Below are 14,287 nucleotides of genomic sequence, written 5' to 3'. Positions count from 1 at the left end.
CAGCTATTTGAATTACATTGGGACAACACTGAACTGAGGGAACCTTTCGTTCTTTTGGCCAACTATGTCCATGATGGGATGCGGCCACTCTAGTTGATGATCGTACCGACATATGCAAACTATATACTTGAACCGAATGGTAAAATAATGTTTGGACTTTAAAGATGAAGGATTTTAAACTGAATTGCTAGGATTAGGGATCTTTATATATGCTATATAAAGAGTACTATTGGAACACTGAAGAAGTAGGGGTGCCCTCGAAACACGTATTGGCTGCACAAATCAAACTGCCCAGGCTGTAGTCTTTGATACTTACCTGAAAACTCAATATTACCCTCATGTATGGCTTCTTTTGAAATTATGAATTCAAGTAGTTGAAAGAATGTACCTCAGCATGTGTGTATAGAATTTGTTAAAATAAGCTTCACATATCGAACCTCAAAGGCAGTACTCTGTGATACTTTCCTGGACAACCTCATATAATTTACACATATAGATTTTTCTGTAATTATTGATGCAAGAATTTGAAAGATTGTACTTTAGCACATTATACGATTTGTTAAGTTATGAAAATAAATAATATTTTTAGATGCATAACTATGTTACTGCATTATAATTTGTAATGTTGTGTCCTCCCTGAAAAGAATTGTATAGCTATTTTGTATGTGAGATCATGCTGCTCTAAATGACATGGTCCAAAGCATACAATGCAACATTGCTCTATAATGATGTCATGATGCATAGCATGCAATATCACATTATCCTGTGCTGATACCGTATGATGTAATCAATGATGGCACACTAATCATTAGTCACATCATGTATGCCTTGGGACATAACACTACTTCATGGTGATAAAGATATTTAGCCCCTGACATCATACTGATCTTTGGTACAATTATAACCTATAACTCGTAATCTAGAAAGCTCTTAGTGACATCATGAAATACAGCCCATGCTATTCAACTTATCTTTGGTGAATTTGTTTCTTTCAATTCTTTTTAGCGAGAAATGTTATTTTCCAAACTTTACATGACATGGTGAAAATCCTCTGCATGTAATTTAGTTGTCGTGTTAGCTCTAATGTAAATAAAATCAGAGGGACGGCTTTAAAGGCACAGATGATCAATCAGAAACAGGGGTAATCACAAGGTTATCACATATATTTCAAAAGAGCAAACGAAATGTACAAAAAAGTATGCAGGTGTACTGTTAGATGTTTTCAAGAAACATTATACATATGTTAAAAAATGAAATAAATATAACTTGTAGCAACAGAAGGAAGGATTCAAAATGCAGATGCCCCAGCATTCAGATACTGCACACTGGTTGCAAACGCTCAGTAGATTAATTAAGATTTAAAACATTCAATTACATTTACTTGAATTTATATATAAATATAAATATAAATAAGTATACATAATATATAGTTAATTTTACACTCCTCCCAATTTACATAGTTCATACTGAAATAGAATTACACATGAAGTTCATAATCTGAGTTCCATAAACTAGCAGAACGTTAAGTTACTTTGAAGTCAAAGGTAACAAGGTAAGCTTTGAACAATACAATATACAGTATTAGACTGTGCCTAATATAATATATACAGAATATAAAGGTCATTTTACAGCTTTCAGAACACTAAAAGATTTACTCTTCTATGCCAGTTTCAGTCCTTTGTAAAAAAAAAAGAATGAGCTTAAAAGTACAGACATTAGTCTTCTTCAGCAAACATAAAAACATTGTTTTTTTCTTAAATATAATTACAATAAGAAGTTAATAAACAATGCTAATTTTATAAAAGAAACCTGAATATTTTCATCTCTAAAACAAAATGAAAAAAAATGCACTATGACCTTAAGGTTTTCAAATTATACATAACAAATCTAAATGCGTTTCACAACCGACAGTTCATCTTTGTAAGTCGTGTGAGTGTGTCATATTCAACTCTGAATGAAATTCAGTTGAAAATATCAGAAAAGGAAAGGATTGAGTGCACCAATAACAGAGCCTGAAATAGAATACCAGTTGTAGTTTTCTTGAGACATTTTGTGGACTTTTTAAATATGCTACACTGATTACATATGGATTGATGGTTCCTAAACTTTGTATGTATATGTATCTCCACTAAGACTTTAAAGATAAAGAATTGTGCAGCACTCCAAAAAAGATTGGAGAATTCTATTTCTTGTCTGTGGTTCCACAGATCTTTTTCAAGTTGTGAGTCAGTATTCGATTGCGCTCAACACGTTTCCATAAATTAAAGATTGAATTGCACTTTACGACCAACTGTGCAGTGCTTATTGCATGCTCACAGGCATGACGTTTACATAAAAAGTATAGAAATAAAAAACCTCATCTATTCATAGTTTGATGCCATATGAAAGACCTGTCTGAGGTTCAAAAACACATAGGATTTTTAGTCTGTAACTACATGAAAGTAAAACAATCATCAAATCTGTCTAAGCGTGCTGCACATTTTTTCAATTAAACATTCTGGGTGCACATAAAAGCAGAAATATTCGTATGACTATCCATAGACGTTCAGCGTGGTGACATGGCATAACATTATGTATCGGAGTACTTCTCCCTCACATGTGTGCCAAGAACGACTGTCTCACTCAGAGTATATATCTCATACAAATAAACACACCATATTTGGCTATTGCCAATGGAAACAAACGATAGTTGTTTCAAAACTGTAATGCATGATAATGATATCATACTAGTGAACAATGTTAAATAAAATTCAAGTTATCATTAGTTTAAATTGATTATTACGTTTTAACTATTCTGTGTCAAAGAAAGAAGTTTGTGTGTAATAGGACACGCACCTAAAGATTAAGATGTCTTTTAGGGTCCTACAATGCCATAGAGTAGTTCTGGCGAACATTACTCTACAGTATAAGTTCAATCCAAAACAACATTCTAAAAATGTTTAAATGTCATCCAAATGGCCATCATTTAAGTAACACATAAACAGCAGTTGTATTAATATGTTCACATTTATACAAACACAGCTATGACTTAATGTGAGAACTATCAGTCAAGTACCAATAAATAATAGATTTTTTGTAAAAACAAATTCCACACTTTTAATTAGATTAATTCCCCCTTGGAATGTGGCAGCTTCACCCGGAGATGGCAGATAGATCATAGTCACTTGAAGTTAGTGGTTTGCCCATCATCCTCACATTCTTGGCATTGGTTATCCTGGCCATCATAGACACAGGTTTGTCAAAGTAACGCACCAATGCTTGTTCTGTCAAGAGTGAGGCCAAAAACTGTTCAAAGGTGACGGACCAGTCTCGGTCCAAGCTTGTACTTCTAGGCAGAGTTGTACTGTGGCGGCTTCTTACCAAAATAGTATCCTCACCAATGTCCTCGCAGTGCAGCTTGTCATCCTCATGGGAGCAAGCACTCAGCACAGAATAGGATGACATTGAGCTGTCATCTTTAGTGTCGTCATCTGATATGAGCATTGAAGAACAAGCGCCATTGTCCCGTGGGGAAGAATCGTCCAGCTTCACATCCTCCATTTGATCAGTACCCACTGTTTCATCATCACTGGCCACATGATTAACTTGGAAGCTTTCATTCTGCTCCAGATGATACTCAGGGCTCGCCTTCTTCTGAATCCGTTCCCCTTGTATCTCCTTACTGCAGTGGCTTTCATCTTCTTGCATGGTCTGACTGGAAAATAGTTTTCCCACTTCGCCAATCTCCAAAAGCAAACTGGTAACAGCGGCAGTGGCATGATACAGCTCCTGCTCACACGGGTCTTCACTAAACATATTGTACATCGTCTTGCACAACTCGATGAACTGTCCCTGTGGAGAGGAGAACAAAGCTTGTTAAAAAACACATCTGCTTTGCCATTAGACCAGATGATACCTCCTACACAAAATGAATAAGTATGGTATTAGACCTTTTTTTCTTAACTGTTCAAGATTTACAGCATATTTGAAAGCAGCAGACACTGACTATACTGTCAGAAAGCAAACTTCACAAACTACTGTGCCATCATGGACATAGTCCGACTACTTTTGGGGTCTGCCACTTTAACCATTGGTGACTATTGGGGCATTGCCTGGCAAGATGGAAGAGCACATGCATTGAGCCTCTGGTCCTGAGGCCCCCATCTTAATCTGTAAAAATCATGTGTCCAGTGAACAGAAATAGGTCACTCATCGTTCTTATTGGCATAAAGACACAAATTATATAATTCAGTACCGGAACCCGAGAGATATCTGCTTATTACCCAAAATGTTTGATGTGCCGCAGAAGCGGAGCTGAAAACTGAAAGATGAAACCCATATACTCCACATGACCCTGACGTGCAACCTTGCCGTTTGGTTGAGTTAAAGGTTAGACCGCATTCACTTGTCTGTATGGCCGATAGTAGCAGAAAAAATTGAAGGAGAGGTACCCCTTGGTTTTTTTTTTAAATTCTTTTTTTATTAAGTAAGGAAACAAACACGGTCGGTAAGTTACATTCATCTTGAGTCCGTTACAGCACCAGGAATACATCTGAAATCTATATATTACTCACATTTATAGCCACAGGAAAAACAGTTTAGTCTAGGTCTTCCGAGCCGGTCTGTGGGACATGGAGGTACCCCTTGTTAAGTGTCAAGGGAAATAGGGTGCTGAACCAGAATAAAAAAAAGTATCCCAAAAACACAATTTTAAACAACAATATGATTAGCAATATAACACATATGCATTTGTAACAGTCAAGATTTTTATTAAAAATACATGTTTGAATAAAACATAGAATCCTATAGTAGATATAATTAATATCTTTACAATACACGAAAAAATATTTTCTTTAAAAAACAACCACATTCAACAAAAAATTATGACCAGTATAATTAAAATGACAGAAAAGGAGGAATGACTTAAAATGTATCACTATAATGTGTATATCTCCAGTATCATTTGGAAACAAAACTTGTAACCACTTTCTTTAAATTGGTGTTTTACAAGAGTGTTCTTCATTCAGGGATGATACGAAGTTGTGTGTTGACGCGTTTCGATGGATTAGTTACTTTTCTCCATCTTTTTCAAGACAATTTCATATATCTGTCACTGTAGGGATATTCTTTTTCCTAACTGAGAAGTTGAATATTAATCGAAGAGGAACCGCTTTAAAATCACTCCTTCATGTTATTACTTGTAGACAGTTTATACTAAATGCAGAAGAATAATGGGATGCACTGGTCAAACCGAGTTTTTCATGTCACACACCGATGTATATTCAAACGGTAACAGACTGCAATACGTTGAAAAGAATCTTAAAATTATATCATCAAGGATCCTCAAATGTGGGTCCTTCTGCTATTAAACTTCGCGCTTAAGGATGGTCGGTCTACTTTAAGTTCCCGATTGTCAGGCGAACAATCTAGACTGAACCGCATCCGCTGAATCAGCTCCGTTGTGTGAGGAATGGCATGGCAGTCTAGAATGTTCGCCTGACAATCGGGAACTTAAAGTAGACCGACCATCCTTAAGCGCGAAGTTTAATAGCAGAAGGACCCACATTTGAGGATCCTTGATGATATTATTTTAAGATTCTTTTCAACCTATTGCAGTCTGTTACCGTTTGAATATACATCGGTGTGTGACATGAAAAACTCGATTTGACCAGTGCGGCCCATTATTCTTCTGCATTTAGTATAAACTGGTCTACAACTAATAACAAGAAGGAGTGATTTTAAAGCGGTTCCTCTTCGATTAATATTCAACTTCTCAGTTAGGGAAAAGAATATCCCTACAGTGACAGATATATGAAATGGTCTTGAAAAAGATGGTGAAAAGTAACTAATCCATCGAAACGCGTCGACGCACAACTTCGTATAATCCCTGAATGAAGAACACTCTTGTAAAACACCAATTTAAAGAAAGTGGTTACAAGTTTTGTTTCCAAATGATACTTGGGATATACACATTGTAGTGATACATTTTAAGTCATTCTTCCTTTTCTGCCATTTCAATTATGCTGGTCATAATTTTTTGTTGAATGTGGTTGTTTTTAAAAAAATATATTTTTTCCGTGTATTGTAAAGATATTAATTATATCTAGTATAGCATTCTATGTTGTTTTATTCAAACATGTATTTTTAATAAAAAAGTTGACTGTTACAAATGCATATGTATTATATTGCTAATCATATTGTTGTTTAAAATTGTGTTTTTGGGATACTTTTTTTATTCTGGCCGATAGTAGCCCCTTCGAGTGCAGTCATGGTGGAGCCATTAGCCTGTGCACCTGCTGTGGAGATCCCTGCCTGTGGCCAGTGGAGAGGCATTGCAGCAGAGCATGGTGAGAGGTACAGTAGGTGGTGGCTACTTCATAGCAGAAGTGGCAGTGGGGAAAATGATAGCAGCATCCTTCATGAGTGGTGCACTCCCACTTGTAGCAGATACAGCTCAGGGGCCCACCACCGGTTTAGGTGACAGCCTGTACCCTTGATCGGCTCAGCTTGCTCACGGAGGACCAGCTGCACATTCCATGGGCCTCCATCCCAGCAGACAGCCATATGGTGCGGTCCTTCATTCAAAATCCGACGCACTCTGCCATGTTCCGGGGAAGGGGGGGGGGGGGGGGGGTCATGAGGCACCATTACCAGCTTAGGACCATGCACCAGAAGCAAGGGTTGCAGAACTGATAGAGGGGCCCTTGGATCACATGAAGCCCAACAGTCCCCTGTAAAATGTGAACTAATATCCCAACGGAGCATGACAAACAAGTACTGGAATTTGGCTTACAGGCAAAAACTGCATAGGGAGGGGGACACGTCAGGGAGACTCCTTGATTGGCTCCTAAGGAGAGAGAAACCTTTACCCCTGATACTGTCCATGAACAGAGTAGACAGAACTACGGATAAGGCACAAGCTGGAATAAACCATACCCCGTCACAGTATCTGGCAGCAGAGTGTAAAAGCCTGTTACTGACTCATGACGTCTAGGTGCAGGGTTTCCTAGAAGGGATAAGGACCCTCAGGCTCACAAATGACCAAATTGTCAATTTAGAACAAAACCACCAAAACAAGAAATTAATAGAAGCTATCCTTGGAATGTCAATGGGCAAGACACTATGTGCAAATAGGTTTCGAGCATGATGTTGTCGGACATTTCAGGCACAACTGCCAGAAAAGTTCTTTGAGGTTTAGAACGAGATGAAGTCATCATAACTATGATGGTAAAACTGGACAGAGACCCGCAGACCCCAGGACCTTACAGACTCCTGTGTGTGATAAATGTGGGAATTAAGATATTGCTCAAGATCCTACAAAATAGATTACTGTGTGTGGTAGGGTCCTTGATACAAGAAAACAAGCATGGCTTCATTCAGGAGCATAGGACAGCTTCGTCAGGTGATTCATGGTATACAAGACTGAGACTGAATTCGCACTAGTGGCGCTTGATATTGAAAAAGCGTTTGACACACTAGATTGTTAGTACATTGTGTGTGTCTTGGAAAAGAGGTAGACCAGTCCTAATTTTCAAAACGGTTCAATTATTAAAACATTGGAATGTTGGGAGTTCCATTGAAAACAATGGAGTGCTCCGGGCTTATAATGGCTGGTACAAGCCTGGAGCTCCAACATTCCAATGTTTCTTTGTTCACAGCTCTGGCTGTGAACAAAGGCTTCAAGGAGCCTGAGGGGATTCCAATCCCCTCATGCTCCCTGAAGGCTTTGTTTTCTTTTATTAGAACATTCTGCCCTCTAGTGGCAGAATGTTCTAATAGCCTTATAGCCCTTCGCAGCTGGGCTATACCAGCTATTAAAGTCCCTCTCCTTTGTTAAAGGCTGGAGAGGGCCTTTAATAGCCGGTATAGCCCTCTACGGCGGGCTATAAGGCTATATTATATACCGACCCCACTGCAAAGGTAAAATCTGGTTGTATGGTGTCTAAATAGTTGAACCATTGAACGGGGCAATAACAAGGGATGCCCCTTGTACCCACTATTGTTCGCCCTGGCAGTGAAACCACTGGCAATACAGTTAAATGAGGCAAAGAGTGACTGGGAGATCAGGATAGGTGAGGCAATGCAATAGGGGATCGATGTATATTGAGGAGGCCCTGTTATACCTAAGCCAGACACAGATCCCGGTTCCCAGGGTGCTGCACAAATTTGACAGACTACCTTGACTATAAATAAATGAAAACAAAATGGAATTGTTTCCACTCCTGGCCTTAGAGCCCAGAACTCAGCAGGAGCTTTCAGAGATCGCCCTGCATTGGAAGATAAAAAGGTTCCTATACCCTGGACTACAGTTGGACACTAGGTGGGTACTACATGGCCTTAAGGCTTCAATTCAATGTTGGAATATCCTCCCTGTTTCCATCACGGATAGAGTCGCAATTGCAAACATGGTGCTCTTCCCTCGGTGTTTATATATTTACAATATTCTATGATCCCAACTGCCAGGTCAGCCTCTAATATAGTAGATATTCTTTTGGTGGAATTAGTATTGCAAAAGGTGTAGGGTTTGGCTGGAAACTTTGAAGTGAGGCAGTGAGGATGGTGGCCTGGGTTTACCTGATCTAGAGTTAAACTATAGAGAAGCATAATTCCAGCATGCTGCACACTCCTACACCAATGGAGAAAACTATATGAGGCTCCTCATGGGGACCCTAGGAGAGACAACACTAACTGTATGTCTCATAGAAGAGGGAGCGAATTACCGAGGGAGACCCCTAAAAGTGTGCACCAGGTGTCGTATGCATGAGAAGTTGCAGTTAAGAGTATTGTGAAGAGAGCCCCATTTACAAATCTCTACAGATCTGTTGGTTACAACCCTTCGCAGGATAATCCAGGTCATGTCCATGGCCCGATGCAGCAAGGGAGGGTGCCTTAGACTGTGTGACTTGTATTCCGCCGCAATATTCATCTACTTGGTGGAGGTGTGTGAGGCATTTGGGGTTTGTCCGGGACAGTCCCAACAAATTGCCACATTAACTAGCACTGCTCGAGAGACATGGACCACACTTCATTTCAACACTAGTGATGTCTGTAACACTCAAATTATTCCTAGAGATAGAATGAGGTACAAGGGGCTTAAAAAAGACAGATTGAAATTATCCTTGAAAGTATGGCAGCAGTGGGACTGCTTCTTACGAAAGTCCCTATGGATTTCCCTCAGCCAATGGGGCATGACACCTGCCCAGGTGCAAGTAATGATTTAAATAAGTACATTTCAATTGCCCACACTCAACTAACCTCAGGCCTTTGCAATTGAGTAGGATATACCCCAGATAGATCCACTTCATATTCAAAATGTGAAGGGGGTGCCATGTTCAAACATATGTCCTGGACTTTTCGGAGGGCGATGGTTGGTAAACTGAAATGGGTGAAAACTATCAAGATAGAGACCATAATAAAGCATTGCCTGGAGCCTCATCCCTACACAAACAAGAATTGGAAATGCAATAGGTCTCACATGTACATGAGTCAGAGCTATTGGCGTTGTAAATAACAATGTATTTTACCTATGTCTTATGGTGTGTATGTATGTGGTGTGTAGTGGAATGATGTGAGTTAGTTGTGGAATTGCTTGGTGTGGAATTTTGTGGTGTGGAGTGGATTTGTGCATGATACCATTACAGACCTAGAAGTAAAACAAAAGCGTTCGCACTCAATGCTGTTTTGAAGAATAAACACTAGTTGAATCTCGTTGCATACCAATGCCCATGTTTCTGTAGAGAAAGCTAATCAAGGACAAACATGGCAGAAGAATACTCCATGAATCGTCTTGGAATTACAGAGGTATCTTAAATTAAGTTACAATTAATATACTTGAGGCTACACTAGGTGACCAACAGATTTTATTCTGGCGTCGCTACATAGACGATATCATCGTGATTTGGGAGGGAGACATGGAAAGTCTCAACAACTTCCACATTTGGCTGAATACAAAGGATGAATGGCTGAGATTCACGTACACAGCAAACAGCAAAACGTTGGACTTCCTGGATATCACAATCTATGCTGAAAACCAGACCCTCCATACCAAAACCTACCAAAAACCAACATCCAAGAATAGCCTACTTTCCTACCAGAGTTTCCACCCCAGACCATTAAGGGAGAATCTTCCTTACAGTCAGTTTCTGAGACTGCGCAGAAATTGCAGCAAAACATCAGAATACAAAGAACAGGCAGAGGAGTTATGTGGGAAACTCAAAGAAAGGGACTACCCCCAACGAGTCATTGATAAATGCAAAAAGAGGGCAAGAAACCAAAACCGCGAAAGCCTTCTAGAAACTGTACCAAAAACATCTGAAGAGGATATCGTAACCTGCGTCACCACCTACAGCCCAGTAAGCAATAACATCAAAAAGATTATCAACAAAAACTGGGGAATATTAACTTCAGCAGATATCAACTGGCCTAAACCAAGGTTTGCCAATAAAAGGACTCGAAACCTAAAAGACATACTAGTACACATCAGACCACCCCCAGCAAAGTCATCAAGTAGACCTAATCTCCTTTGGGATGCACCACCAGTGACAGGACACTACCCCCGTGGTTCCTGTTCTGTGTGCCCATTAACAAAAGTAACAAAAGAAATTGAACTCCTCCCAAACTTCAAGTGGAAACTGGTGAATCACACTAACTGCAACACCAGTCACGTGATATACATGATCACATGCCCTTGCGACAAAAGATACATAGGCATGACCTGTGAAAGAGTCAAGCAACGCCTATGTGAGCACAGGAGCAACGTGAAATGTAAAAAAATAACAACTAAGATGTCGAGCCATTATTTAGAAGCAGGACACACGGTGAATGACCTCAATTGGGTAGTCCTTGAAACATTGAACAATAAAGATCACAATGCCGAAAGAATCCTCTTTGAAAAGGAGCAAAGATGGGTCCATAGACTTAGAACAGATTCAGAAGGACTTAATGACAATATCCCGTGGGGAAGCATTTATAAGTAATAATCTACTGCCCTACAAAGGATAACACTAGTGCTGACTATGTAACCCCATGATTATCGCTACAAAAATGAAGCACATCGTAAATTCATTATAACTATCCCAGGAAACATTAGTTATAACCCTATGTTTGATTATGTCATCTATAAACAACTACACAGATATTAAGACAGATTGGATCCTCTGTATGAACAGAGACTATCAAGAATAATTCTGCCTCAAAGCGTTAGCACCAAGCCGCAACCAATGACAAATGAGATTGACTAGATCGTGTTTAACAGAGAGTGCGGCATATCACCCTTCGCTTCCGTTCAGAAATTAACAATTTTACGTAATGATTAACTTTAAACAAACCATCATATATGAAAAACAGACTGAGAGTCCTACTAAAGTCTTTTTTCGGTGGTCATAGCACCTCAGTGGTGAATATCAGGTGAACCAGGAACCCGTTTCTAAAACATCCGGATCCAGGTGGTAGAGTCAGCACAAGTCGTGCAGGCCGAGACCGAAGCTAACTCGGAGAGAGCAACCAACGCCGACAACAACCGTAAAGTATATTTCACCCTCAAACTCTTTCTAAAACATTCGCTATTGTTTCCAGAAGGCCACCCACTGGTGAATCCGATGAGGTAATCATAACCTAAACCAGAGGTACGTGATATAACGCCCTATGCCTGTTTATTTCTGCCGAAAATAAAAACGGAGATGGTTTTGAGTCACCTGGGGGCACTCGGTCACTCATATTCATGAGAACTGTGTAAAAACAACACATTGCGCTTCAAAATTGGGCATGAAGACGCAAGGGTTACAGTGAGTGACTAGTAACAATGAGAGTGTGTATGCATTACGATCATTTATTCTGAACGAAGATTACACCGACTAGCAACAATGAGTGTGTGTGTATTACGAATGATAATTCTGAACGAGAACGACAACTGTAAAATTACGATTGCCATCAACGATATGTAATCAGAAACATTGAATGGATGTATGAATGACTTTATAATTACAACATCTGGTGATAAAGACCAAATACTAACAGCACGACAAATACAAAACAATGGTATGCATGCAATTCAAAACGACATGATGAAATAAGTTTATCTCATCCAGTCCAGAGATAAAATAGTTCACTATAGTAGCGAGAGTTGACCCTAACCGGAAGTTAGGGACAGTCGGATAAAGTATTGCTATTTTTTAGTTGTCACGCTATAATAGCGCAAACTGTTCCTGGTTATTTAACCAGTTTGACCAGTTTAATGAAAATCCAAACCCCTACCCTTTGTTTTGTTTATATGTCTTTATCCACAGGTACATATATACCTTCATGGAGCCATAATGAACAATGCTTCATATTTGGAGACTAGCTTACTAGGAACTACCAGTATTGCTTAATACACCTAGAGACGCCTACCGGCCTCTCCACACTTATCACTTTGGTCCTGAAGAAAGCCCACTGACCGACTAGCGCACAAGGGCTGTAACATGTCGACCTACTTCACTAACATTAATGTGAGAGAGTCATAATCACTCTCAATCACCTGAAACCAATTTTATTATCTCCAAGCCAGAACGAATAAACAAACAAATCTGGATATGAGAGGTTTTTAATTTTACTCACTTCACCTTATCACGCACCAATCACTGATCACTACTGATCCTAACCAAGGGTACAACCTCCTGGTGGAGGGTGCATAAAACAAAAAAACCCGATGATTATGCACACACGTGTGAGGGAAAGCGGAGAATCAAGATAAACCGCTATTACAGCCATCTAACACACGTGCATGAGGGTTAATTTGGGACTGGTAAGAACGAAAACTGCATACCCTGGTTATGCAGGACAAGTGATCTTTCCCCATTTGATTAGTTGGCTACACTAGGTGAGGCAAGAAGTGAAGTCCACACACTAGATCATGTGCGGAAAGGCCAATATTTTTAGGTCTCGGCTGGTGTGGCTGCGCACATGCGCAGCTCGCTCGGCGAGATTTTATGATTTTAAGGGAGCTTCAGTAAAGGGCTTTAAGCCCCACCCCTCTTTCCCATTGGATGGTGTCACCGTTAATGCTAAACGGTGGCCAGCCATTAAGAAAGAGCTTTTCCTGACGTAGACTTTTCTCTTTTTCAGACGGCCCACTTGGACGGGCTCGTCTGATTTCCGTTCGTTGCAAAAGCTTTCTTATCTTCATGGGGCCATGTGTTTCAAACACATGGCCCCCTATAGACAAGCTCTGCATCCGTGTTTTTCATTGCAGATAAGAATGGTTGCACCGGCTTAGGAAGGGGGATTACTCAGCCTAGTACTATGCCTTTACAAAGGCTTGATCAGGGATTTACAAGAAACATTAAACAGTTTTGTTGAAGTCATTTTCGTAATTGAAGTTTGAAGAGGAGCCCGTTGTGATCTTTTTAAGCACCCCTGTAGCTTCCTTTCCATCGATCAATGCTTTGACTAATATATTTTTTTTTTTAATGAACATAGGAGGTTTTGCTCTTTTGTATGCACACCTTCCTGATTGTGATGAATATAATATGGAAGCACTGCATGTTAATAATGTTCCCTTGCCCAGGTCACACAATGTGATCTCCTTGTGAAGCCTCATGGCCCAACAGCTAGCAACTTAGCGATAACACCACACCTCCCACCTTCGGGATGTGTTAACGGCATGACATGGAAGTCTTTGCTCCATGGGAGCGACCCTTGACCCTGCTTGCAGGTCAGGCCACCCCCCTCACCACACAGCTCCGCCTGTGTTGTGCCTGCCTTGAGCCAGCTGCTGCCGCCTCGTGAGTTTGCCGCTCCCCCCTCAGCTGGTAAATTGTACTGTGTCTTTTCTTTCCTTGTTTTTTCGTTTTCTCCTAATTGTACTGTGCCTTATTATTTTCTACCGATCTTTGTTGCCCTGCATTGTTGACTGTTTTTTAGTGCCCCTGCCCCTTTGACTTCTGTCTCTCGTCGTCCCGTTCCCTTCCCGTGGCTGCCTCCCTGCGGTCCTACCCCCCGCTCTCCCATTCGCCACCCTGCTCCTACCTCCCACCTCCCAGCTGCTCCTCCCTCCCACATCCCCTTATATGGCGGCCGCTGCGAAGTAGAGGGAGCGACCCTTGACCCTGCTTGCAGATCAGGCCGTCCCCCTCACCCCACAGCTCCGCCTGTGTTGTGCTTGCCTTGAGCCAGCTGCTGCTGCCTCGTGAGTTCGCCGCCCCCCCTTTCGCTGGTAAATTGTACTGTGTCTTTTCTTTCCTTGTTTTTTTGTTTTCTCCTAATTGTACTGTGCCTTATCATTTTCTACCGATCTCTGTTGCCCTGCATTGTTGACTGTTTTTTAGCGCCC

General features: G+C 40.5%; 1 protein-coding gene across 1 annotated transcript in view; it reads right to left on the bottom strand.

The window, feature by feature from the left end:
* Positions 1-1,142: 1,142 nt before the first annotated feature.
* Positions 1,143-14,287, bottom strand: part of TBC1D9 (TBC1 domain family member 9) — a 295,607-nt gene continuing 282,462 nt past the window's right edge. Inside the window, exon 21 of the mRNA XM_078676864.1 lies at positions 1,143-3,831. Coding sequence (XP_078532990.1) covers positions 3,133-3,831 — 699 coding nt within the window. The 3' untranslated portion in view covers positions 1,143-3,132. The remainder of the gene's footprint in view (positions 3,832-14,287) is intronic.

This window comes from Lissotriton helveticus, chromosome 2_1 (assembly GCF_964261635.1).
Source record: "Lissotriton helveticus chromosome 2_1, aLisHel1.1, whole genome shotgun sequence".
Classification (NCBI taxonomy): Eukaryota; Metazoa; Chordata; class Amphibia; order Caudata; family Salamandridae; genus Lissotriton; species Lissotriton helveticus.
The sequence above is the reverse complement of the archived record's forward strand: the minus strand, read 5'-3'. Positions and strand labels throughout refer to the sequence as shown.